This window comes from Suncus etruscus, chromosome 9 (genome assembly GCF_024139225.1).
Source record: "Suncus etruscus isolate mSunEtr1 chromosome 9, mSunEtr1.pri.cur, whole genome shotgun sequence".
Classification (NCBI taxonomy): Eukaryota; Metazoa; Chordata; class Mammalia; order Eulipotyphla; family Soricidae; genus Suncus; species Suncus etruscus.
The window spans coordinates 61,814,443-61,840,341 of NC_064856.1; the positions used below are offsets into that span (position 1 = coordinate 61,814,443).

The following is a 25,899-nucleotide window of genomic DNA, read 5'->3' on the forward strand; positions in this document are numbered from 1 at the left end:
ATGCAATGCTGAGAATTGAACCCGGGTTAGTCCCAGGTTGGCCACTTGCAAGGCAAGTGTACTGCTGTGCTATCACTCTGGCCCTAAAAATAATCTTTCAAAAATGAAAAGTTTTAAGGCAAGTCAGTATTGTCTAGCGTACAACAGAGAAAAATGTAACAGTTGAACTGTGTTGGGAGTAAATGAAGTTCGGCTAAGTTAAAAAAATTAAGTGAGAAGGCGATTTTTATTATGACTTTGGATTGTGGGATGATAACCAACAGAGAAACAATTTGTATATCCAGAGAAAAGAACTTGGTAAAGCAGTGTCCAGCAGGAATAGGGAAGAGTAAATATTTCTTTCTCAAATATTTACCATTTTTTAAGCCTATCATAATGTAAATCTTTTTTGTCTACACACGCAATAATGCAAAAATAAAATTATCGATCAGTATTTAGAGAATATAGAATGATGGCATATCTTACATTTTTATAGGGGTAGAGAAGATGAAATCCATGTCACAACTTGCAGTTTTGTCAAGGCGATGGAGGCCTTCAGAGATGAAGTTGGATCCCTTTCAAGAGGTTGTATTGGAAAGCAGTAGTGTTGATGAATTGCGAGAAAAGGTAAATTCAAGTGAGCTTATGTTTATTTAGGGGATTTTGCTTAAGAAATGTCAAAAAGAATAAAAAAAAAAAAAAAAGAAATGTTTCTCACACCTTTGTTTCTTAGTGCTCCTGGTGCATTGAAATCTTTAAGTGGCTCTGGCCTACCCAAATTGGCTTTTACATTTTATTGCTCGATTCAGCTTCGTCCTAAGTGAGGGTTCAGAGATAAACGAAAAAGCGAGGGTTCAGAGATAAACGAAAAAGCACTTTGTGCAAAGCTGGCCCAGCTTTGAAAACTGCGCGTGCGCGCGCGCGCGCACACACACACACACACACACACACACACACACACACACACACACACACACACACACACACACACACACACACACACACACACACACGCTTTGAAAACCGCGCGCGCGCACACACACACCCCACATATGATCTTCGATTTGAAAACCGCGCACGCACACGCACACACACACTTTGAAAACCGCGCGCGCGCACACACACACACACACACACACCCCACATATGATCTTCGGAGCACAAAAACAACACAAAAATGCCCTCCGTGGGCCCGGAGAGATAGCACAGCGGCGTTTGCCTTGCAAGCAGCCGATCCAGGACCAAAGGTGGTTGGTTCGAATCCCGGTGTCCCATATGGTCCCCCGTGCCTGCCAGGAGCTATTTCTGAGCAGACAGCCAAGAGTAACCCCTGAGCACCGCCGGTGTGGCCCAAAAACCCAAAAAAAAATTGCCCTCTGTATTTCTGTGTTCATAGCAGCACTATTTATAATAGCCAGAATCTGGAAACAGCCCAGGTACCCGACAACAAATGAGTGGCTAATTAATTGTGTTATATCTACACAGCCTTCAGGAAACGTGAAGTCATGAAATTTGCTTATATATGGATGGATATTTTTGTGCTGAGTGAAATGAGTTAGAGGGAAAGGGATAGAAATAGAATAATCTCACTCATTTGAAGTATCTAAGAAAGACAAGAGACAGTATGGTAATATTATCCAAGGACAATAGAGATGAGGGTTAGGAAATCTTGCCTAAGGTAGGAAGCTTGCCACCAAGAGTGGTGAGTGCAGTTAAAGTAGAGAAGGGTCTACTATGGTAATAGTTGGAACTGATCACTCTGGACAAGAAGTAGGTACAGAAAGGGGAGAAAGTGGACATGCAAGGCACCCCACCATTAAACAGTAGTGCAAAGGGAGGAGGGGAAGGAGAGGAAATGAGAACAGGAGGTGGGGGCATTTTGCCTGCCTCAGAGTCAGACGGGATGGGAGGGAAACAAGAGACATCGGTGGTGGGAAGGGTGTACTTGTGAGGGGTGGTGTATTCTGTGACTGAAACTCAACAGTGAACAATTTAAATGAGAGTTGTGAAGGCTTGGGGAAAATAACAAATTTTTCATTGTTCAATTTGGCATTATCTGTATTACAGATGTATAATTCCACTTCTAAGAATTCAGGCTCTAGAAATACTTGCATAAATATGCAAGGATATTTATGGAGGTATATGGTATAGCATTATAAAAGGAAAATTAATTTCTCTTTTTTGGGGGGAGGGGAATGAGGGGTTGGCCCACAACTGGTTGTGCTCGGGTTACTCCAGGCTCTACTCTCAGAAATTGCTCCTAGCAGGTTCAGGGGACCAGAAGAGATGCTGAGGATCGAATTTGGGTCGGTTCTGCGTGCAAAGCAAACACCCAACCCGATATGCTATTACTCCAGCCACCCAAATCAATTTCTCATTGTCGATCAGTAGAAAATAAAAATTGTTTATTGTTCAGCTGTTGAATAGACTCAAATAATTCTGCATCCTATTTGTACTAGGTTATATAAAATTGTGTAAATGGGGCCAGAGCAATAGTGCAGTGGTAGGGCATTTACCTAGCATGTGCTGACCCAGGATGGACCTGGGTTCAATCCCCAGCATCCCATATGGTTCCCCGAGCATGCCAGGAGTGATTTCTGAGCACATAACCAGGAGTAACCCCAAAGCATCACCGGGTGTGGCTCAAAAACCAAAAAATAAAACAAAATTTTGATACAGGAATATTTCATAAATATAATTTTACATATTGTACATATTATGGAATGTTTTATGTAGTTTATGCTGCATAGAAAATAATGTTTATTTCTGGGACATGTATAACATTTGCATAGTGGACAAAGAAAAGAACTGTACATCTGGTTTATTTTTTTCTTTGTTTTTTGTCAAACATACTAATTTGAAAGTACTAGGGTATTTCTATGTTTGTAAATGGACAGTTTTTTCTTTAGCAAATTTACTTTTAAAATGAACTCACATAAAATATTTCTTTTTACAGCTCTGTGAAATTAGTGGAATTCCTTTGGAAGATATTGAGTTTGCCAAGGTAAATATCTAAGAATGCTTGCATTTGGAAACTAGTGCTTAAGGGACCAGAGAGGTAGTACAGTGGGTGGGACACTTGCTTTGCATGAGGCTGACCCAAGGTAGATCTAGCATATCATATGGTTTCCCAAGCACTGCCAGGAGTGATTTCTGAGTGCAGAGCCAGGAGTAACCCCTGAGCATTGCCAGGTGTGGCCCAAAAAAATCAAATAAAAATTTGCAAATGAGTGTTCATAAATATGTCTAATTGCATGCTTCATTTGTTCTTTTCTCTTTAGGGTAGAGGAACTTTTCCCTGTGACATTTCTGTCCTTGATATTCATCAGGATTTAGACTGGAACCCTAAAGTTTCTACTCTGAATGTCTGGCCTCTCTATATCTGTGATGATGGTGTTGTCATATTTTATAGGTAATACTCAGAATTTATTCTGTAATTTCTAGTGATGTAACATTTTTATTGCACATTAAATAGCTTTCACAAGTACCTTTATTATTGCTATCTATACCAGCCTTGATCAGAAAAAATCAGAGGGAAAGTCACATATTACATTTAAAATTTTTTAATGAGTCATATTTTTTAAAGTAGAAACAATTGTTCAATAATACATTTGTAACCTAATAAATCCAAATTTCATTCACTACATGTATGTTAAAATCATGAGATTTTTACATTATTTGTCTTGTAAGCCAGAAATAACATATAGATGTTACACTTCTACAAATGTCAGTTTGAACCAAGCATATCTCATTCGATGGTTCTATGTGGTTACCTCCCTTGACAATATAGAAAAAGAACGGTCCTTGGAGTCCAGTAGATGTAGGTTTAGAATTAGTTTTGTTACGTATATTACTTCTCATCAGTAAAATGGCATTGACAGCAACCTTGAATCAGAATTATTTTATAATTAGAGCCATTGCATCTTTAAGAAATGGTACTATACCTATCATGAATAAATGTTTAATGAATGATAGTTATACTAATAATAACGTGAAAGTTATGTTATTCAAGATTGTTTGAAAAATATGCCATTTTTCAAAGTGAGTGCTTTGTTAATATGACACATTAGAAATTGAATGCATTTTAAACTCTTCAGATTATTTAATTTATCCAGTGACAATCAAATTTTATTTTCTCATTGAGGAACATATAACAAACACTCAGGCATAAATTAATAGAGGCACATGTTCATACTGGGTCTAATATGTCTAATGTCTAATATATCTAATATTTTAAATATAGGGATAAGACAGAAGATTTAATGGAGTTGACAGATGAACAGAGAAATGAACTCATGAAAAAAGAAAGCAGTCGACTCCAGAAGACAGGACATCGTGTAACATACTCACCTCGAAAAGAGAAAGCACTAAAAATATATCTGGATGGAGCACCAAATAAAGATCTGACTCAAGACTGACTCTACTAGTGTAGCATTTTCCCTGGGGAATTTTTGGTTTTAATTAGACGGTTCACTACTACTGTGTAGTGCCATTATGGCCGGACATGGTTAGGGGTAACCCAGTGACACCAGCACTGATTGGATTGCCCTTCACCAATCAGAAGCTCAGTGCCCAATGGGCCACTGTTTGACTTGGAATCATGTTGTGCACTATAGTCAAATGTACTGTAAAGTGAAAAGGGATGTGCAAAAAAATAAAATCAAATAGAAAAACCTACTAGTAAAGGGGGAAAGGGTATGAATTAACTTTCATTGCGGACAGATGTGCACACAGCCGCTAGTAAAACTAGCCTCCAAAAGGATGCTCATAGCTTAATAATAATAAAAGCTGTGCAAAGGCCATGAATGAATTTTCTGTTTATTTCACTGATACACATATTACCTCATTGACAATTCAGAAGTAAATACAACGTGTGTTGACTCTTGGAAAGCAGCAAAAGTAGGAACCGAAGAAAGAAAATTTTTAGAACCAGCCGTAACCCAGTAAAGAATTGTGAAGTTGTGTTTTTTCATGTTTCACTTTTTGCCAACTTTAAGAAAATTATAAAAACCATCACATTTCCCTTAGTCCACTCCCAGCAGGTGGCAGCTCATATTGCTGCAATACTGTAATTATAACTGATTGTACCTAAGTTATGGATGTAGAAAATGTTTCATTCATTCAGCATGTAAATAAAATCAATCCTATTGAGTTATCATAATTGCAGTCCAGCTATTTCCCCTGGTAATTCTTTTTACATATCAGTCATGGTGTACGTTTCACACATTAAGAAATAGATCAGTTTTCATAAGTGTAATCCTTGGTGAGGTTCCTTAGTGCTGGGTCCCATACGATTGTATTTGCCCTTGTTAATGAGGTTTTTTCTGTTCAGTGGCTTCAATTATTTTTTTCTTTGTACTCTTATTTTTGAAGATTTACTTCAAGTTTGAATCTTCTAGAACCCTTGTAAGTCCCACTTTAATTTTTGGAGTTGATTTGTAGTTTCATGTAGTTTAACTTTGGGGAAATGTCTTAACATCGTGTTAAATAACTTGCTAGTAAGTCAGTTCATGGCACAGCTGATGCAGGCAACATGATTTTATTGCAAAGTCTTGAAGAATCGGCAAGTTTTTGCTTTGCTAAATATAACTTCAATGAACACAATTCTACATAAATTTTGAAATGCCATCTAATTTATAAAAATCAATAAAGGTTTTGGTAAGACTTTTTCATGCCAGATGTTGTTTACAACGATGAACATGCCAATAAAACATTTGTTCATTCTGTTGTGTTACTTTAGTCATTAAACTTTTGTGAAGGAAGAATCTGGGTTTAAGAGTAGATCTGTTTTCCTTAAATATAACATTTTATAACATATATTGAATAATCTCACTTCTATAAGGTTTGTTTACAGTAAAGTTCTCATAAAAGAGAAGAAAATATGTTAATATTTAACTGATGAATCCTGTCAATATTTCAAAACCAGATTTTTACCCCTTTTTTCTTTTAAGGAAGAATATAATACGAAAAAGGTATTAGCAGATGTTGGCTCTGCAGATAGAATATAATGATTATTCCATAATATATTAATAGTCTCTGTAGTCCACAAGGAAAATTTATTTTCTAACACTTTTCTGGCTGATTTTTATTCTCTGTAAACTATGTGTCATTCTGCTAAATTTGATTGATATTGTTGTCCTAAGTTTTCAACGGGTGGGGTTGGTGGTATTCTTCGTGAAAACACTAAACTTTGTGATGAATTGTCTTTTGGATCCTTTGGATTTTCTGATGTAACATAACAGCTATTTGGTTCTGATACAGGCCTGTTTATTGGGTTTGGGGGTTAATAAATAGGGTTTCTGCTTTTGATGACTGACTCTCTGTGGAGCGGAGTAGTTCAAGTTGTAAACGAAATAGGCTTGGATTTGGTTTGGTTTAGTGTTCCTATAAAAGTAAATGGTAAAATTTTTCTCATCTCTGCTCTTTCTGTGCCTTCGACCCTGTTTTGTGTTGAACTGCTCCTTCTGACTGCAAATATATTTCAAATACCAATAGGAAAGAACACAGTGCTGCATTTGAGTATTTTCCATAGAAGGGTGGGAACTTTTCGGGGGTTTTTTGGTTTTGGTTTTGGTTTTTGGGTCAGACCTGGCAGTGCTCAGAGATTACTCCTGGCTCTACACTCAGAAATCGCTCCTGGCAGGCTCGGGGGACCATATGGGATGCCAGGATTCGAACCACTGTCCTTCTGCATGCAAGGCAAACACCTTACCTCTGTACTATCTCTCTGACCCCTGGTGGGAACTTTTCAAATTAAAATTGGGGGTAGGGAAGCCATGATTTATATGAAGGAGATTCCCTGTGCTAGATGACTTGGATTCAGAGAACGACATGTACATCAGGAAGCCTAGATGCAGAGCAATAATATCCATGTGTATCAAGTGTCCTAAGGCCCCAAGGACAGTACAACCTGGACAGCCCTAACTCAATCCTGGACCTCACCTCCATGCAGCAAATTGTGACCCTGCTCCCCAGGATTACACCAAGGTTTTGAAGAGCTTTTACCGTGGGGTTGATGGGTTTGTGTTGACCAAATCCTGTGAAATCCAAGTCACCCACATTTCTAGGGCTGGTAAGAAAGGTGAGGAATATGTTCTTGCCAAAAGAAGCAAAAGCTATGAAATTGAACACATCCTGTGTTTATCTGATCCATATTAAAGTTTCAACTCTTAAACTAGTTGGACTTGGTAGATCAGGGCTAAAGTAGTACAGTGTGTATTTATTTGCCTTGCACATGGCCTATTCGACTGACCGTGGCATCCCATATGGTCCCCTGAGCACCACCAGAAGCAGTTAGTTCCTTCCTGAGAGATAGGAGTAACCCCTCAACACCATTGGGTATGGCTCAAAATGGCCAAAGAAATCAGTGTGACAAAGCTACATATACCTTATAACAAAAAGTTTTTTAAAATACTCAGAAGGTAGAGAACCAATGCCACAACTTGAAAATTAAAGGGCATTTGTGGCCAGACTGCTAGGTTAGAATGGTTCTGTGACTCATCTCTAGACAGAACAAATGCAAACTTTCATTGTGGTCTCAAAACTTCAGCATTAGCATCACAGTGTACTGGCTAAGTCTGAAAGTGACCTGAGTATTACAGGAAAGTATCTTCTGTATCTTTTCTAGTATTTCCTTTTCAGTTGGCTATTTCCCTGTGAATTGTGCTCCTTGTTTGCCATCAAGGCCCTAACTCTTAAACCTGTCTTATAAATTTTAGCCTAGAACAGCAATTAAACATTTTCCTCTTGCAATCTCTTTGCTCCTAAGAAATTCTTATACCACTCCAGGTATACAAATCAAACATTTATGATAAAATTTATCTTAAAACAATATTTGGTCATTACCCACGTTTTAGATGCTAAGGCATAAAGTACTTGAAATAGAAGATGATTGGAATCAGGAAGACTAACTAGTACTGCATCTATCCTGTATAGTTTTTTGAAGGCATACAATATAGTTTCTGGTAGTGACGTGCCTCAAATATTAAATATGTTGTATAGTTCTCCAGGTGGTTAGTACATGTATTGGGGGGGGGGGTCCATACCCAGGGCTCATTCCAGGGGACTATATGGGGTTCTAGAGACAGAATCTGGGTAAAGTGCAAGGATCAATGCAAGGTAAGCATTGGTCCAGCCTTACCCATTAAATGCATTTTTAAAATGCAGTTTGCATGGGGCCAAAGTAATAGCACAGTGGTAAGGTGTTTGTCTTGCACGTAGCCAACCTGGGATGGACCCTGGTTCGATTCCCTGGAATCCTATAGGGTCTCCCAGCCTGCCAGGAGTGACTTCTGAGTGCAGAGCTAGGAGTAATTTCTGAGCACCGCTGGGTATTGCCCTCCCTCCCCCAAATAAAATACAGTTGGCAAAAATATGGCTCAACGTTTGTAGCCATCTAGGTAGGTGTAAGTAAGTGAAATCAGAAGTTGCTCCTATGCTGTAGTTTATGCTGGGGAATGAGTTGTCAGTGGTTATTTTGTTAGAGATTAGTTTTCAAAGTCTGGCGCTTAGATTGTTTCAGAAATAATACTTGGTTGGGCCTAGAAAGAGCAGCCGTGTTCTATCTTGTAACACAACCAACCTAGGTTCCATCTCAGGCATCTCATTTAGCTTCTCTAGCACCATCAGGACTGTTTTTTGTTTGTTTTTATAGCCCCAAAACAGAAACAATGCTGGGTTAAAGTCCAATGTGCAAGCATGCATGACTCTAGTAATAAATGCAGCAGTCACTCATCCTAGTTGCATTGGGGGAGTTGATGTTAGAAGAGTCTGAGGGATGCTTAGCTCTTGTTGCACTGACGTCATTCCTATGCCCTCCCTTTAGACTTGGAGACATGTTCCACCAGCCACTTTTCAGGAAGATTTCAGATCTTGACTAAGTGTTTTTGCAAATCCTCTCATGTTGGTGTACTTTTATGGCTTTGATCACATAAAATGGAGCAAGAAAAAAATATATATATGCACAAATGCTCCATGAGAGTAATACCTTAGGCACCACCAAATGTGGTATATTGGCAGTCTCCCCAATAACAATAAATACCAGTGTTTGGAAAACCCTAAACATACATGAATCAAGATAACATTCTGAAATAGCATGATACCCTAAGAGGTATACATTTATTTATATGTGAGAGTTGTGTTTGTGAGTTTTTTTGTTTTTGGGTCACGCCCGGCAGCACTGAGGGGTTACTCCTGGCTCTGCTCAGATATCGCTCCTAGCAGGCATGGGGGACCATATGGGATGCTGAAATTTGAACCACTACCCATACTGGATCGGATGCGTGCAAGGCAATTGCCATACCGCTGTGCTATCTCTCCGGCTCCTGTTGTATTTGTTTGTTTGTTTTTGACAATGCAGTTCATTTTGTTTGGCTAAAGAACTTTATATTTATTCAACATCAAAAGGGGGAAAAAAGTCAAGAACTGCTAAAGAGTAGTTTTCAGTGATTTATGCTTGATTTCTAAATACAGTATGTGTTTACACACAATTGAAAACTCAAAGCATGCTTATACATTCATGTGCAATTTTACGACTTAGTAACTCTGGGTGAATGCATGATGGAAATACTCCAGGGCACCTGTAACCATTATTTATGGAAGCACACGCCATCCAGCACCCTGTTTGGATATTACAGCAACAGCTGCTGATCATGATTGGTTTCATTTGCTCCCAGTGGATAGTGGTCTTCAGTTGCTGGTAAAAGATTTTGAAATTTTCATATATATTCCTGACCCACCCAACAATAATTTAAGTGCTGTTTCTGGTAAGCTAACATATACTATGCCCCAACCAGATTACTTGGTGTAACTAACTGCCCAGGGAATGGCATTAACACCATCTATCTCCACTAACTGATGATCCATCGCCATTCTGGAGTATGTGATGCCATTTCTAACAGCAGGATTTGAATCTTCAGAAGTGCAAGAAATTCCAGATGTGCTTCAAAGGAAAAAAAAGTCTTTGGCAGCAGCAAGTCTGCTGGGGGCGGGAGGTGTGGGTGGAGAAGACAGGTGAGGTAAGGGGTGTCATCGTGCTCTGGCTTCATTTGATGTGTAACCGGGGCAGACAAATGGGTGCCTGTTCTCAGAGAGAACCAGGCCCCCTCATCAGGCATGCACCGCCAAGTGGTCCTGGTTCTGCAGTAGCTGCCCTAGCACAGAGGTAGGAGCTGAGAGACATCATGGAGAGGAGGAGGCACATAACACAGTGGGAGCAGAAGGCAGCATTTCAGCAGCTGAAGGCACAGCTGGCCCGAGGAAAGAGCTGCCTGGGTCATGGGGGTCATTTCTGCTGGATTCATGTTTGCAAAGCAAGACCCTCTTCTGATGCATGAGTCTATGTTTCCCCAGATGCCCTCAGTGTGTAGAAGTGAGTGTGTGGGGATTCTGCCCATTTTTCTATCCCCTCTCTAATAATTGATACCAAAATGAAATGTGCCTTGTGCCAAGTAGCAGAGGCAGCCAGGACTCTGGATAGGTTTGGCTCCACTGCTTTGTCTCCCTCACACACCCGGTGATCCCCAGCACTGGCACTGTGACAAAAGGTGTACGTTGGGGAGGGGCTGGTTGCACGCAACAGCAGCATGATTTGCTTCAAGCCTGCATGGGAATGAACTGCGGAGAGACCATGGCACAAGCTGGGGAAATAAATAAGCTACTTCAACTGCACCAGCCTAACAACAACTTCAGCTCTAAGTCTTCCTCTCTGATGGCTTGGAGGTAACACCCAGAACCTCTTCAAGTGACATATCCACTATGCTCTTTTCCAGGTTATGCACCTCCCGCAGCATCTCTTCCAATAAACCATCCTTGTCATACTCCTCAGAGGCCTCTTGGTCATCGTCATCGTCATCCGGCTGACACACATAGACCAGACTTTGGCTGGGGAGAGATGGAGCAAGGGGGTTCAGGAGGGTGTTGCTCCCAGCTGCAGAGGCTATCCTATAGTCACTGCCGCCTAGAGCATCTCAATGGTCCTTATTTGGGGGAAGGGGTATTTGGACATTACCTAGTGATGCTCAAGGGCTACTCGTGGCTTGTTCTGTACTGCTGGTAGTACTGGGGTGATCATGCAGTTCTGGGGGTCAGATTCAAGTTGGCCATGTGCAAGGTAAGCACTTACCCATTTACTATCTATATGGCCCTCAAAATAGTCTTAACTTCACGTCAACCTCTTCCCATTGAGAAACTGGCTTGGGACTAAAGAGTCAGTCCAGGAGGGGAGTCCAGACTACCCAAGTTTTAATCCCCTATACCAGCACTTCCAAAAGGCAAGAAAATCCCTGATGATTGCCAAGTGTGGAATGCCCAAGGAATCTGAGGGTAAGTAGGGCCACTACTTACTTGAGAGGAGCACACGCCTTCCTCAGTGGTGGGTGCTACTTGCTGTGAGAGATAACTGAAACAGCAGACACTTCCCATGCCTCAGTTTACAGAAACTCTGGGCTGCTCCCAGGCCCCTGGGACCTAGTTTCTAGATGAGGGCAAACCCTAAAGCAGGATGAAGCCTAACTGCTCATCTGCAGAGACTGGAGGACCCCTGTGCTTTGGGGCTGGGAGGGGACTTCTGCACACACTACTACCCAGACGGAGTTCTGTGTGTGATGGACACAGAATGTGCACCACAGGTTGAGGCTGCTCTCCTGGTGGCCTGAGTACTCCGCCTCAGCGTCCCACATGCTCCTGGCTTCCTTCTTACCTCTCTGGTAGTCATAGCTGCCTTTGCAGATCACTCAGCTCATCCCTCCTTATTAAAGGGTTGGGTTCCCTCATTGACTCCCAGGGGCCCACTCATCCGGGGTCAACCTCCTCTCAGTGACCTGACTGGCTGACCCTCCAACAGGATGAGCTCCAGCATCACCACTAAAGCCTGGTAGGGACCTATGTACTACCGCACTTCTGTTTCAGTCCCCATGGAGTCAAACCTCATCTGCTCTCAACCCCTAAATGGAAGGTAGGTGAGGCCTCACCTGTGTGGCTGGCAGCGGAGGCCACTGGCACAAGGGCACCGATCCAGTGGAACTTGAGGCGTCACCGCCCACGCGATGAAGTCCAGAGGCCGGCTGTTAGGGTCATGGCACAATTCACCCTCTCTGGGCAGCGGTGTACACACTGGGAACAACAGACCTGAGACCACAGGCCAAAAGTCATGCCAGTGCACTCAGCATCAGGCAGGCAGGTGCTAGGGGGAGGGATTAAAGAAAAAGGGGCACTTTGTGCCTCCTATTCTCAATGTCAAGGAATAGGTTGGATAAGAGGGGAAAAGAATCACTACAGTTTTCTCCAGGAAAGAATGAACCTAGAGGGCTGAAGCAGTCAAGGATGACTGCCTGGAAGAGATGGGTTTGTGCTGGATTTAGAAGTTAGCAGGAGCATAGTGATGGCAGAGTTGGGGGAAAAAAAGAGGTGAGAGGGGGACATTCACAGGAACAGGGGTGGGGAGTGAGTAGAGTAGGTCGAGGAGGGGCACTCAAATCCCACCTTCTGGATGTCCTCTCATACTAGACTCATGGGGCCTAAAAGAATGTAACTTTCCTAGGCATTTCTGTGGGGGGTGGTGAGAGCAGATGGGATGACCCTGGAGGGATTGGTTCATGTGGATGGTCCCCGGGATGCCATAGTGGAGAAGGGTGCAGGGCTGGCCTGCCCCAGGAACCCACTCACCTTTCTGGAAGGCACAGCACAGCTCAGACTGACAATCCCTCTGGTTGTCACAGATGGTCCCGTTGCTTCCTTTGGTGGCCTCTCTAGAGCAATGTCCCCAGACACACAGCCGTTCCCCGCAGCACTCACTGTCCTGGGTACAAGGCTGCAGAGGAGGGGGTAAAACTGTAGAATCTGTCCTGGGAAACCTGAAGGGGTCAGGTGGCATCCCATATCCCTCCACCACGGGGAGGAGAAACTGTGGAAGAGGAGGGGCTGTGAATGGGAGCCTAGGCACTGGACTGATGGATGAAAGAGACCACGAGGGACATAAGGTGGGAACATGGGGTGGGAGGGGGCATCTGCCTTCACAGTGGAGGATTGCCAAGGGTGGTAGCATGTCTTCTATTTCATCCAGACAGGAAGGAAGTCCTGCACTCCCCCCACAGCGACACACCTTGATTTTAAAGGCACACCCTGGCTTAAGACTGAGGTTCGCACTGGTGAACGGGGGTTTTCTTTGCATGACTGAAACCCAACTACAATCATATTTGTAACCAAGGTGTTTAAATAAAAAATAATAATAATATAAAGAAAGACTGAGGTTCCCAAACTTTGGGGCCCTTTCGACCAAATTAAAAACATGAAGGGGGTGGGGGTGGGGGCCTGAGAGATAGCCCAGTGGTGTTTGCCTTGCAAGTAGCCGATCCAGGACCTAAGGTGGTTGATTCGAATCCCGACATCCCATATGGTCCCTCGTGCCTGCCAGGAGCTATTTCTGAGCGGATAGCCAGGAGTAATCCCTGAGCACTGCCGAGTGTGGCCCCAAAAAACCAAAAAAATAAAAACATGAAGGGCTGGAGCAATAGCACAGCTGGTAGGGCTCTTGCCTTGCACATAACCAACCCAAATTTAATCCCTGATATCACATATGGCTCCCCAAGCCTGCCAGGAGTGAAGCCTGAGTAAAGAGCCAGGAGTAACCCCTGAGCTTTGCTGGGTGTGCCCCCTGTAAACAAACAGACAAACGAGCCTCCATCCCCACTGCTGCCTGCACATGTACTTCTAGAGAACCAGTAGAAGGAGCTGCTGCGAGTCTGTCCCTGCAGGCTGGAATTGTTCTGTCTCTCCTAGGGCTGTACCACTTCTGTAGGAAACTCTGGCCCCGAGTGGGTGGGTATGGCATGTGGGGACTGTGGGTCTGAAGAAACACAAGGGGAGGATGATTAGGGATAGTATGGAGTTCTCCTGGCTGTGCTCAGGGCTGGCTCCTGTTAGGATGTCAGTAGCAGCTGCTATCCACATGAGGGCAGTGACAAGCCTTGGGCCCTTACAGCACAAGGCTGGGCTGTGACTTCTGAGAGAGGGCATCTGCAGTCCCTGTGGCTCAACACTTCACCAAAATGTCTGTGGGCAAAGGAGGTGGCTCCACTCCCTAGCTTTGTGCTTCTTCATGAGCCAACCCTAGGAAGTGCTGGACCTTCTACCATCCTGTCCAAGGGGCAGGTGGGCATACAGGAGGATGAGACTGCCGTGTTCCCTGCAGGCTGAGTGTCACCGTGTGTGCCAAGGTGAGTCAGCTGCAGTGGAGGGGACAGGGCAGCACCTTGTCCGTGCATGCCAGCTCTGCTGACCACAGACACAGTTTGTGAGTGGCTACAGGCCTGCAGGCAGCTTCCAGCACTGACTTCTTGATCCCTCCAACAGCCAGGGGGTGTCATGAAAGGCTCTAAATGTGGTTATTGGGGGGAGGGGGCTCAAAGGAGTTTCCAGAAAGCCCATCTTTAGAGCCAGGGATCCCAGGTCCTCTTCCCCAGGGCTTGGGGCTGGATCACTCACCGCCTCCTGTTCCTGGCACGGCTGGCATGTGGCTTGGAAGCTGGCAAACTGGCAGTAGCTGTTTGGCCCACAGTCCTCATCAATGATGCACTCCTGAGAGGGATGAGCCTCATTAGGGAAGGGGTCCATGAGCCACGCACCAGGGATGCAGAGTCTCTACTTTATCCCATAGTTGTGCTCCATAGACTCAAGGGCCTGGGGTGCTTCAGTCTCCCCTACTCTGTAGTCATCGGCCTGTAAGCCTCCAGGATACCACCCTGGTCCCACAATCACCATCTGTGTGAGTCTCACATGTCTTGGGCACATTGGGGCACAGAGTGAGCACAAAGCAGGCAGAAAACAGGCTGTCATCCATGAATTACAGGCACGTGGAGGAGAAAGACCCCCGAGACAGTTCTCTGGAGTCCAAGAGAAATTGGAAGGGTCCTGGTGATGGTCTACCTTCACTCCCCACCAAACCCCCTTAAGGAAAATGGAAAAGAAGAGAAATGGAAGACTGGTACATTAAGTCCTCAATGTTGTCACTAGGTTTTTAGAAACAGTAACTTAAAACAGCATGTAAGAAACCAGCTTGACCACAGACCAGGATGGAATTAAGAATATTGCTCCCACAGCATATTTCTAGTCTCAAAAATCACCAAATTTCTAAATAAGACCAAAACACACCCAATATGGAACAATACTTGTATTCATTTCTTTTACAGCTGGAATTTTAATTTTAAATTTAAGGTCCTGGAGGAGGATGCCTATGTCAGCGATTCCAGGCCCAACCAGGACATCACTCCACTGTAGGGCACATTAACACACACACATACACACATACACACAAACACAAATAGACACACACAGACCCTCACACTCAACCTCACACACTAATACATGAAGACTCAAACACAAACATATATACTCACACAAACAAGGTCACTTACACAAACACATGTATGTGCTCACATATGAGAATTCACATCCTCAGACATGTACCCATGCCAGTTCATGCAAATGCACATATTTTAACACAAATTCACACACATCCATATGCTTTCTCACACACATCACTCACATCAGATACACACATACAGACACACTTTCTCTAGTCATGCACACTACTTTCATGCATTCTTTCACACACACAATCACACAACCTCTCACACATATATACTCTTACATATTCACATAGACTTACTTTCAAACACATTCTTGCACATATACACTGATAGTCATTCATACACTTATACATACATACTTTCTCACACACACATCACACTCGTATGTATACTTTCACACTCGCACATACAAACTTTCAGACATTCTTATACATGCTCTGCTTAGATTGGGAAGATTTTCAATATAACTGACCTTGACATGCACATCTGTAAGAGGTGGAGAAAATAGAGCCCTCAGAGAAAGTATCCTCAGACAGGCGACCCTATAAACTCTACATAGGCAGCTGACCTATCCAAGAATCATTATTTTTTTCTCTCATTGATGTTACTTACAACAAAATGTCATTGGACAAAGAACAATATTTGAAGATGTACTATACAATTCATCCCCTGTGGCAGGCCCGAGTTCACCCAGGTACTCTAGAAGAGACCAGGATAATCAGAAAACAATTAAATCTTCACTCAAATTCCTCTAAAAAGTTTCAAGGACAGCACATCGCCCTAAGACCTGCATGAATATACACTCCCCTACCCCCTCCAAACACACACAGTCTCCCCACAACCCCCCTCACCTCCAGGCTCTGCCCACCTCTTTTGATCAAACCAGCAGAGTGGGGCAGCTCAGTGAGCAGCGCCCCCATCTCAAACAGGGGTTTGGTTTCAGAGCCCTCTCCAAGTCTGTCCCCACTGAAGCCTTCCAGGTGAGCAAACGGAAATGGAAAGAGCTCCAAGTGATGTGCTGAAAAGAGACTACTTCTTGGGAAAGTTAAGGCTCTAAGTCAGCCTTAAGATGCTTTTTGTCTTGGCCCTCACAACCTCCAGGGACAGATTTCCCTCTAGGGACTCAGCCAGACACATCTCCACAATTCAGTCAAAGCAGAACAGCAAGAGGGAAGTCTACAGGCAGCTTCAGGCCTGAGTCCCTTCTCTGAAAGAGTCCATCTGTTGATGTAAATGTGAGTAAGAGACAGTCCCTGTCCTCGATGAATTTTAAATTTAAAAATTTTTAATTTTAATTAATTGAAAATGTAATTAAAAACAGACCAAAAGAAGGCAGCCTAACAGAGAAAGAGACAAGAGTGCCAACCAACAACATATAATAAAACTGTTTTGCCTCTTCACATAGAAACATGATTCAATCTTTTCAACAACCAAGAAAACTTAGTTTGGAAGAGCCCTTTCTGCATTGGGAATGAAAATCCTTTCAAAAATGGCAATTCCTTTTATGGGCAGAATACTGGACCCCAAATGGTCTCTTTCTGCACCCTGGACTGTGGGCATGCTAGTGTCCTGGCATAGAGAAATAAAGTTTACAGAAGGAATAAAAGTTGCCGACCCTCTTATCATGGGAACCAATGTTGCAAATGCAACTGATAGCTGGAAGTGCCCAAGGGCTGAGTATCCCCACCAACTCTGCCATGGAAGCACATCCCTCCCAGAAAGGCCAAAAGGAACACAGCCCAGCAGCCACTGAGATTCCAGTCCTGTGAGAGCATGTCAGACTCTGCCCTCTGGAATGATAAGATAAAACGTTCCCTTTGCTTTAAAACCAGCTTAAATGGCTCAACAGTAAGCTGTTCCAGCAGTAATAGGAAACATTGACTACTTGCATCGATAGAAAGTAGACACTGCTAGACACTGTGGGGCTCTAAATGAATTCAATGTTTTTAGTGGACAGTTTATCAGTATCTGTCAAGGAAATGCAGTGTGTATTCCCTGTGGCCCAGACATCTCCACAATGCAAGAACACATATCCTAGAGCTGGACTCACAGAGGCAGGCACAAGTCTGATATGTCTGAGGTTCTGAGTTCAGTCTCTTTCCCAGAACCTGGTAGTACCAGTGGCCATACTCACCCAATTCCCAAATAAGAGCAATATACCTCCCTGTGAAAATATCTGAGTACATATATATGTATATAAGCATATATATAATATATATATATAACTTATAATTCAGTGATCGCGGAAATGTCCTGCAACAGGCAACTAGTACATTTCTGGAGTCACTTCGTAGGAAATGTCATCAGGCAGACATTGGAAAGAATGAGATCATTGTCTGTATTTTCGCATTTGCAGTACGCTCCTAAGTAATACAAGTCAGTTGAAAGGCTACATATTTCTGTGAAGCAGAACCACATTGTGGGTGGGCTTGTGTATAGCTAGCCTCACTCACAGGGGACACACGTCATTGACATGAGGGTGGATAGATGCTCGCCTATCACTGTGGCAAAGGGCTATCAAAATGCTCACCGTGAGCAATAATTTGGAAGCCAATGCAAAGAACATGGGATCCAGAATCCTGTACACTAGATTGTTCACAATACATTTACTTTTCCTCTCCCAGATACTTAATTAAAAATAATTTTTTAAGTCTGAGCTAGGGAGCAGAGAGATAGTAGGGTGATTAGGGCCCTTTCCTTGCATGTGGTCAACCTGGGTTCAATCCCCAGAATCACATATTCCCCTTCCACTCCAGTCCCCACTAGGTGTGATCCCTGAGTATAAAGCCAATAGTAAATCCTGAGCACCACTAGGTACAGTCCAAACACCAAAATAAAATAAAATAATAACTGAAACCCAAAATGTTTATAATCATGGTGCTTAAATAAAGATATTAATTTGAAAAATTAAATTAAAAAAGAAAAATTAAAAAAACTGCACCAAGTTTCTTCCAATAATTATTTCTGGATGGTCCTTTGATAGACAATTAATTCTTTTTTTTTGTGGGGGTCACACCTAGCAGCGCTCAGGGGTTACTCCTGGCTCCATATCCTGGCAGGCTCGGGGGACCATATGGGATGCCGGGATTCGAACCAATGACCTTCTGCATGAAAGGCAAACGCCTTACCTTTATGCTATCTCTCCAGCCCCAACAATTAATTCTTCACCAAGACAAGTCTGTCTCTCTTCCTTCATCCTTTCCATAAACTGTCATATGGCTCCCCATATGACAAAGCATTCTTCTCTTCAAAGCCACAGGGAAGCGATGAATTTTTCCCTCTAAGGATAGAAAACCTTGGTGCAAGTCATACCTTGCCAAACACTTTGGAACACGCTGAGTATAAAGTAAGTAGCTTCCTTGGCTTTCGTACTAGCAAGATGCTAGTGTGTTTAGTGTGACGAGATTTTGTTCCTTCCCTTTGAGGAAGTTCTGTGCTTTTTGTCCAGGGGCCACCAGCCTGTCTGCTGTTCAGACACCTTTCCAACAATCCCTAGAAATGCTTCCTAAGAATTGCTATCAGACTGGAAACCTTGGAACTTCAAAGTGTGAAGAAATCGTAGAAGCACAGAGCAGTGGTTTTCAACCTTTGGACACCTGTGGCTGAAAACCACTCTCTGTGGACTGGAGAAATAATTCAAAACAGACTGAGGGAATGCTTTACATGCAGAGGACCTGGTTTCAATTCCCAGATTGCATGGTCCTCTAGCACCATCAGTTGTGTTTCAAAAGAATCCCCACCCCACCCCCATAAGACACAAAAGCCACAAAGTCAGTGGCATAGAGAGCACCAGTCTGAATCCTGAATTTTGCCAGCCCATGGCTCTGCTCCCTTGAACTATTGATTCTACTTCACTTCTACTGAAAATGAAGATGTACCAGGGTTCATTTCACTTAGTGTTGGTGTCCTAGAAATGGTGGTGAAGAAAACTGTGCACCCATTCTCCACCCAAAGCATGAAGCCCTAGGAACACCCCTGCCTACCAGCAACACTCTGCTCAAATGCTACAACCCCACCCCTATTCCCTCCACATAGTGTTGACTGGGTGGCCAGTGGCTGTGCCTGAGTAGCCTCTTGGGATGTGACATCCAGTCTTTCAGGCAATAAGGCTGTTAGTTTGTGAGTCTCTCTTTCGTACCCCCTTACGGCAGGGGCATATTCTTTCATGGTGTTAGAGGTTAATGTTCAGGAGACAAGTCAAGTGCTCTCATATTAAATAGAACTAGAGGATAGAAGTGGAGGACATGGGTTTTTGCCCCATCCCCAAGAAGAGCTAAGAAAGCCAAGATTTCATTTTTTTAAATAATAATTTCAGGAGAGATTATTATGTACAGTATACAGGTGCTTGCTTTGCATGTGAATGACTGGTTAGATTCCCGGCATCTCATAGTGTTCTCCATCCACCACCATGAGTAATCCCTGAGTGCTGAGCCAGAGTAAACCCAAACATAGTTGGGTGTGACCCCAAAACAGCAACAACAAACTATAAAGGTAGTGATTGATTCCAGTTTGAGGCTAAGGAAATCAATGAGCTGAGCATAAGCTTTGCATATTGGAAGCTTGGCTTTGATCCACCAGCCCCTGTGATCTTCCAAGCACTTTTGGAAATGGTCCCCAACCAGAGAGTCAGAAATAGCCCCTAAACACTGCCAACTGTGTTTCCCGCCCCCCCCCCCAAAAATAAAATAAAAAATAAATGTCTGGGGTCAGAGGGATAACTGGAGGCAGGGCGTTTGCCTTACATGCAGAAGGATGGTGGCTCGAACCCCGGTGTCCCATATGGTCCCCCAAGCCTGCCAGGAGCGGTTTCTGAGCATAGAGCCAGGAATAATCCCTGAGCACTGCCAGGTGTGACCCAAAAACAAAAAATAAAATAAAATAAAAATAAAAAATAAATGTCTGTTTTCTCATTCCTGTGCTCCTGGGTTATGTACATAAATGGAGCAGTGTTTTGAAGGAGTTCAACACCCAGGGTTCAGAGTGATAGTATAGGGAGTAGGGCATTTGCCTTGCATGTAACTGACCAGGATTCAAGCCTTAGCACTCCATATAGTCTCCCAAGCCCACCAGGAGCGATCCCTGAGTGTAAAACCAAAGTAAGCTTTGAGCATCTCTGGATGTGGCACAAATATAAAGAAAAAAAGTGTGCGGGGGGCGGGGGTGGAACTATAGCACAGCAGCTAGGGTATTTGCCTTGCATGTGGCCAAACTGGGACTGACCCAGGTTCCATCTCCAGCATCCCATATGGCCCCTGAGCCAGCCAGGAGTGATTTCTGAGTGTGCAGAGCAAGGAGAAGCCCCTGAGCACCACTAGGTATGTCCCACCCCAAAGTGGGAAAAAACAAAGCATCAGACAGGGCATGGCTGAGCAGATGAGTGCTGAAGAAAGGGGCCCAGTTGGTTCCCCACTCAGAGTGCTGAGGAGTTTTGGTTTGAAGGAATCTCTGACATCTTCAAAATAAAGAAGGCACACTAAGCTTGCCTGAAACAGAGCTAAAGAGGCACCTTTCAGAAGGCAGGGTGTGGAAACCTGGAAAGTAGGGAGCAGAATGAGAGCCCATTTCTTGGAGGCTGTTAAGTCCTCTCAGGGTCTGCCACTCAGTTCCAGTTCTTCATGATTCCCCTCCACCTGGTCTCAGATTCTCAATTAAGACATAGAAGCTGAGACTCGGGAAACAAATCATCTAAGTTACCACCTTCTGGTGGCATCAAATTTCTTGTCAATTCTGAGGTTAGGGGGTAAAGAGGGCAGGAATGGCACAGAGGGCTGAGCCTTGTCTGGTCCTTTCCTAGCACCACCTGGTGCCCTGAACTGGGAGAAGCCCTTGAGTAGAGCAAATCTCAGTGTGAGGTCCTCTCCTTCTCTGGAAAGGCAACCTCTCCCTGCCCTTCTCTCAGCTGAGCAGAGCCCCTGCGAACAAGCAGCCCTCACTGCCTGGACACAGAAGACCAGATCTCAGGCCCAAGGTCATGTCTCTAGGTGTCAGAACATCATGTCACCTAGGGCCTAAAGATAAATAGCCTCGAGGCTGTCTCCAGCCCTATCTACACTTCCCCCTGTACTGGCTGCCATTCTTTCAGGGAACTGGTTTCTGTCCTCTCTAATTTTTTTTTTTGTTTTGGTTTTTGGGTCACACCAGGCAGTGCTCAGGGATTCCTCCTAGCTCCATGCTCAGAAATTGCTCTTGGCAGGCTCGGGGAACCATATGGGATGCCGGGATTCAAACCACCATCCTTCTGCCTGTAAGGTAAATGCCCTACATCCATGCTATCTCTCTAGCCATTTCTGTCCTCTCTTTAGAAAGATCTGGACAGCTCTATAAGGATGGGTGCTGGCAGGGTCCTGTTATGGGCCTGGCGGGCTGCTGGGCCCAGAACCTGCTCTGTGCTTCCCTGCAAAGCTGAGAGTGGTAAATGATTGACTCTCCACTCAGAGTTAGAGGAAAAGAGAGGGGCTGTGAGGACTCAGTAACCCCAGGTTGGGGAGTATACAACATAGGAATGCTGGGAGGGTGGCACAACTTTTCTGCTGCCAAGCATTCCTTTTCACACTGCCTGGGGCCCTCTGCCCACATGTCTCTGAAATCCAGACATTCTGGTATCTTCTCTCATTTTTGGAGGCCAGAGGAATTGGGCACGAGCAGATGCTTTGGGGGGTAGGGGGTTGTTGTCTCAAGCCTGAGGCTCTGGACAGAAGGCTCCACTAACACTTCAGAGTTTTACTGATGTAGCTGCAGTAGGAGGTGGGAAGCAGTGAGTCAGAGACCACCTGTGTGTCCCCACTCCTCTCTGGGCTCTTATGGCTTTGCAAATCCACTGAGTATCAGACACATAAACCTTAGGACCTACATGCACACAGAGAACTGACAGTTAATGAAAATAGGAGAGAATGGGGGTCAGGAAATTAGATTATAAAACTGGAACATAAACCTTCCAAGTTTAAGACCCCAAGTTTTATCTGGACACAACATAGCTGGGTGTGATCTGGGCAGTTCCTTGCCTCACTGGGCCTGAGCATGAGCTATAAGACCATACTTCTGGGCTGAGCAATGTGGAAGGCCCCCTACACCCTCATATACCATTAAAAAGACCCTTATCGAAGAAAGAGGGGGGAAAGCCAGAGAGGTAATACAGAGAGGTTAAGGCATTTGTTGATCTCCCCCATAACATATGGTCCTCCAAGCACTGCTAAGCATTCCTTAGCACGGAGTCATAAGTAAAGATTAAGGGGAGAACAGGAAGAACTGTTACCCAGAGTGACCATGAATGAAGACTGACCCTTTGAGCAGGAAGAACAGGTGGTGAGAGGGTGAGAAAGGACAAAGCAACATCGTTTAGTTATGCCTAGGAGTGAGGCCCTTGGATCTCATCATTTCCCTATGTTCCCACTCTCTTTGAAAGTATGTGAGAGAAGACCCATTTTACAGCTGAGACAAAAGAGGCAGAAAGATAGTTGCAGGGCCAGCACCTGGAGAGAGGTTCTGTTGACTTGCTGAAGACAAGAACAAAACTGGGGAGATCTGGGGACATTAGTGGTCAGACTGTCTACTCTGCTCTGTGGGGGCTAGCAGGATCTTCCAGGCTGCTCTGCCCCCATGCCAGAACCAGGAGGCCAGGGAAAAGCAGAGAGCAGTGGCCTCCCTTTCATTGTAGGATTTCTAAGACAGCTTTTCCCACTCCCAGTGTCCATGATGACCTTAAAACAAGCCACTAACAGAGACCTATAAAACCTACATGTTCTTCCTACACAGCATTGCACTTGGCCTCCCTTGACACTCCCCTGGGAACTTTCAGCTAGTGGAACAGGTCAGAAGGAGCCTCCCAGTGCTCAGGCTGCAGGCAGCATGGAGAGGGCTGGCCCAGGGAAAAACCATGGGGAAGAAGCCAGGAGCCTAAGTCAATTAAGATTCATATGTCTCAACATTGGTCAAATCCTGGCTCTCTAGGGGCTACCACCCAGTCCTTCCTCCCCATGTCCCATGGTTCCTGAGAAGAGAAAATAATGTAACCCAGTGGAGCTCTGGGTCCTCTCCTCACACATTAGTAGCTGGGAATTCCCCCAAAGAATGTTGAAGTGATTCCTTTTCTTTCTATTTTCCTGAAGCCCAGGTCCTCTGTTCTACCCACACTCTAGCAGTGCCCAGAAAGGATCCAACACCCACCAGGGCTCACGGATAGAAGTGGGTGTTTCAGACAAAAAGTTCTTTCTTCCCTCCTACAGGGACCCATCTTGCTTGCAGACACAGAAATCCAGTTCCACCCCCTAGTACTACTCCTACAGCCTCATAGCTTCTGGGGCTATAACACCCACACTCTCCAGATTGAGGGTGTCTTACTTAGGAGGGCTTGTTGTTACTCTCCATCCCTTCCCATCCCAAGTTTCTGGGATCTCAGGACCTGTGTTGTCCCTCCATGCAAAGGTAGATAGTGAAGATGGAGCATAACACATTGAGTAGGGTATTTGCCTTGCATAAAGCCGACCCTGGTTCAATCCCCAGCATCCCATATGGTCCCCTGAGCACTTTCAGGAGTGATTCCTGAGTGCAAAGTGAGAAATAACCCCTAAGCATCACCAGGAGTGATTCCTGAATGCAGAGTACACCTAAGCACTGCCAAGTGTGGCCCTCAAATAAACAAATAATAACAAAAGTGGGCTGTGGGGTAGAACCATTATGCCCTGTCTGCCCCACCCCCAACCCCAGCATATCAGTCACAGTCCCTGTGGGACAAGTGCTTGCTGCTCATGTCTTCGAGAGACAGATGGGACATGAGGCCTGTAGAGGTGGCACCTGTCCCATCTCTTGTACAAACTCTCAGAATGAGGAAGGGGACCAGGTCCCAACTCCCAGAGCTCATGGTTCCAGGTACAAGTTTGATATCTTCAAAACTTCCAGACTTCCATAATTAATAAATAAAAATACAGGATTCCATGATTTCGAAGATGACAGTACAGGAGTTAAGGTGTTTGCCTTTCCTGTTTTTGCCTTGACCTCTCAGACCGACATCACAGGTCCCTGGGTGACCCTCAAGCAGAGCTGGGAGTGGCCCCAGAGCACCACTGGTAGGACCCAGACCTCCCTCACTCTCTAGGATGTCTAATAAAAATTCAACATGAGAAAATAATTCAACATGAAACTTAAGTTACAAAGAGCATTTTAGTACAGTCTATTTGCAATGTGCACAGGACAGACCAATATTGAAAACTGCTTTATTACTAGCCAGGGTGTCTTGCATTTTATTTGCCAACTTTCTCCATACAGGAAGAATCAACAGCTGTGTTTCTTGGAAGACAGAGTGGGGGTGGGCCTGGGGTGAGAGAGAGAAAAGACAAGAAAAAGGCCAGTGGCCACAGGAAGTAGGGAGACCTCAAAGACATCTCAAATGATAAGAACATCAGTAAGAGCATCTGCAAGTCCACTCTTGACCATGGTCCCTCAGCTTGGGGAAGGACCCCTGGGGCAGCCTCTCCCAGGAACAGGTGTGTAGCTTCTGGAGAGGCAGCAGAGGTGCTGGACTCTGTCCAGGTAGAGACTGTAATAGCGAAACAACAGCCAATACTCAGATCCAGTTTCCTATGTGTCTGAGTTGGCCTGCAGCTACCACATTAGTCCATGTAATCATCACAGCAAACTATGGAGCTAAGTACAATTCTTGAGCCTTCTACTTTACAGATGCTGAATGGTGGGACAGAGGCTGAAGTCAAGTGTCTAAAATTACAGTTACGATGTTGGTATCCCCACTGGCTTCCACCCTAGTTATGCCCCAAATGATGGCAAGAATCTGAGTCAGGCTGTGTCCCACATGGTCCTGCCTCTGCCCATAAGCATTTCCCCAGTGGGGGGCAGTGGAAGAAACAGAACAGTGAGAGAGCAGGGTCATAATACACAATACTGGAAAGGCACAGATACAAAGAGCCCAATATCCACAGCTGCTCAGTCTTTGTCATTCACTGAAGGCCAGTGGGCCCCATCCACAGCCATATCTGTATGCCTGGCCCCTTGTGTCAGGGACATGGATATTGGATGAGGGAGACCCATTGACTGATGAGGCCTGACAATACTAGTGCAGCTCAGGGAATAGGGCTCCAAAAGAAACACTCTAGAAAATGCGCTTGAGATGTGCTTCAAGAGAAATGCTCTGAGAAGTGCTTGGGGAATCATGTTCCAGAGAACACAGGAAAGAGCTAAATTCTTGCCAGGATCCCAGAACTAATTCTGAGGTCAGGGAAGAATCAAGTCAACCTTTCTTCCTTTCTCCCTGGCTCTTGTGAAGCTTTATTCTCTCCATGCTCCTGGTTGGCACTGGGGAGATGTCAGTAGAGCAAGCGAACCCATAGACATGGAGAGCTTGACTGCCCTCATGGGTGGTCCCACCTCCCTCAGTTGCTGTCATACTTCAGCCTTGGCATAACTGTAGGAATAAAGAGGCCATGAAAGATCTGTTCCTGGCTCTCAGTCATTCCTATTGCAGGTTCCCCTTAATACATATGCCTGGCAGTACCCTCATCTCCAGCCCCACAGAGAGGAAGTTGCACCTTAAAGCCATTCAAATGGG

General features: G+C 44.5%; 2 protein-coding genes across 4 annotated transcripts in view; one reads left to right on the forward strand and one right to left on the reverse strand.

Moving 5' to 3' along the window:
* USP47 (ubiquitin specific peptidase 47) overlaps positions 1 to 6,399 on the forward strand; it is a 127,920-nt gene extending 121,521 nt beyond the window's left edge. For 2 of the 3 annotated variants that reach the window (XM_049780984.1, XM_049780985.1), the window contains 4 exons: positions 476 to 606; positions 2,936 to 2,983; positions 3,261 to 3,391; positions 4,223 to 5,703. In XM_049780984.1, the coding sequence (XP_049636941.1) occupies positions 476 to 606; positions 2,936 to 2,983; positions 3,261 to 3,391; positions 4,223 to 4,397 (485 nt within the window). In that variant the 3' untranslated portion in view covers positions 4,398 to 5,703. Of the gene's footprint in view, positions 1 to 475; positions 607 to 2,935; positions 2,984 to 3,260; positions 3,392 to 4,222 lie in introns of all 3 variants that reach the window. The other variant, XM_049780983.1, reaches the window with a different exon arrangement.
* Positions 6,400 to 10,597: 4,198 nt separating this feature from the next.
* Positions 10,598 to 25,899, reverse strand: part of DKK3 (dickkopf WNT signaling pathway inhibitor 3) — a 43,883-nt gene continuing 28,581 nt past the window's right edge. The window contains exons 4-7 of the mRNA XM_049781060.1: positions 14,461 to 14,553; positions 12,643 to 12,787; positions 11,949 to 12,105; positions 10,598 to 10,860 (exon numbers count right to left, since the gene is read on the reverse strand). Of these exons, the coding sequence (XP_049637017.1) occupies positions 10,671 to 10,860; positions 11,949 to 12,105; positions 12,643 to 12,787; positions 14,461 to 14,553 (585 nt within the window). The 3' untranslated portion in view covers positions 10,598 to 10,670. The remainder of the gene's footprint in view (positions 10,861 to 11,948; positions 12,106 to 12,642; positions 12,788 to 14,460; positions 14,554 to 25,899) is intronic.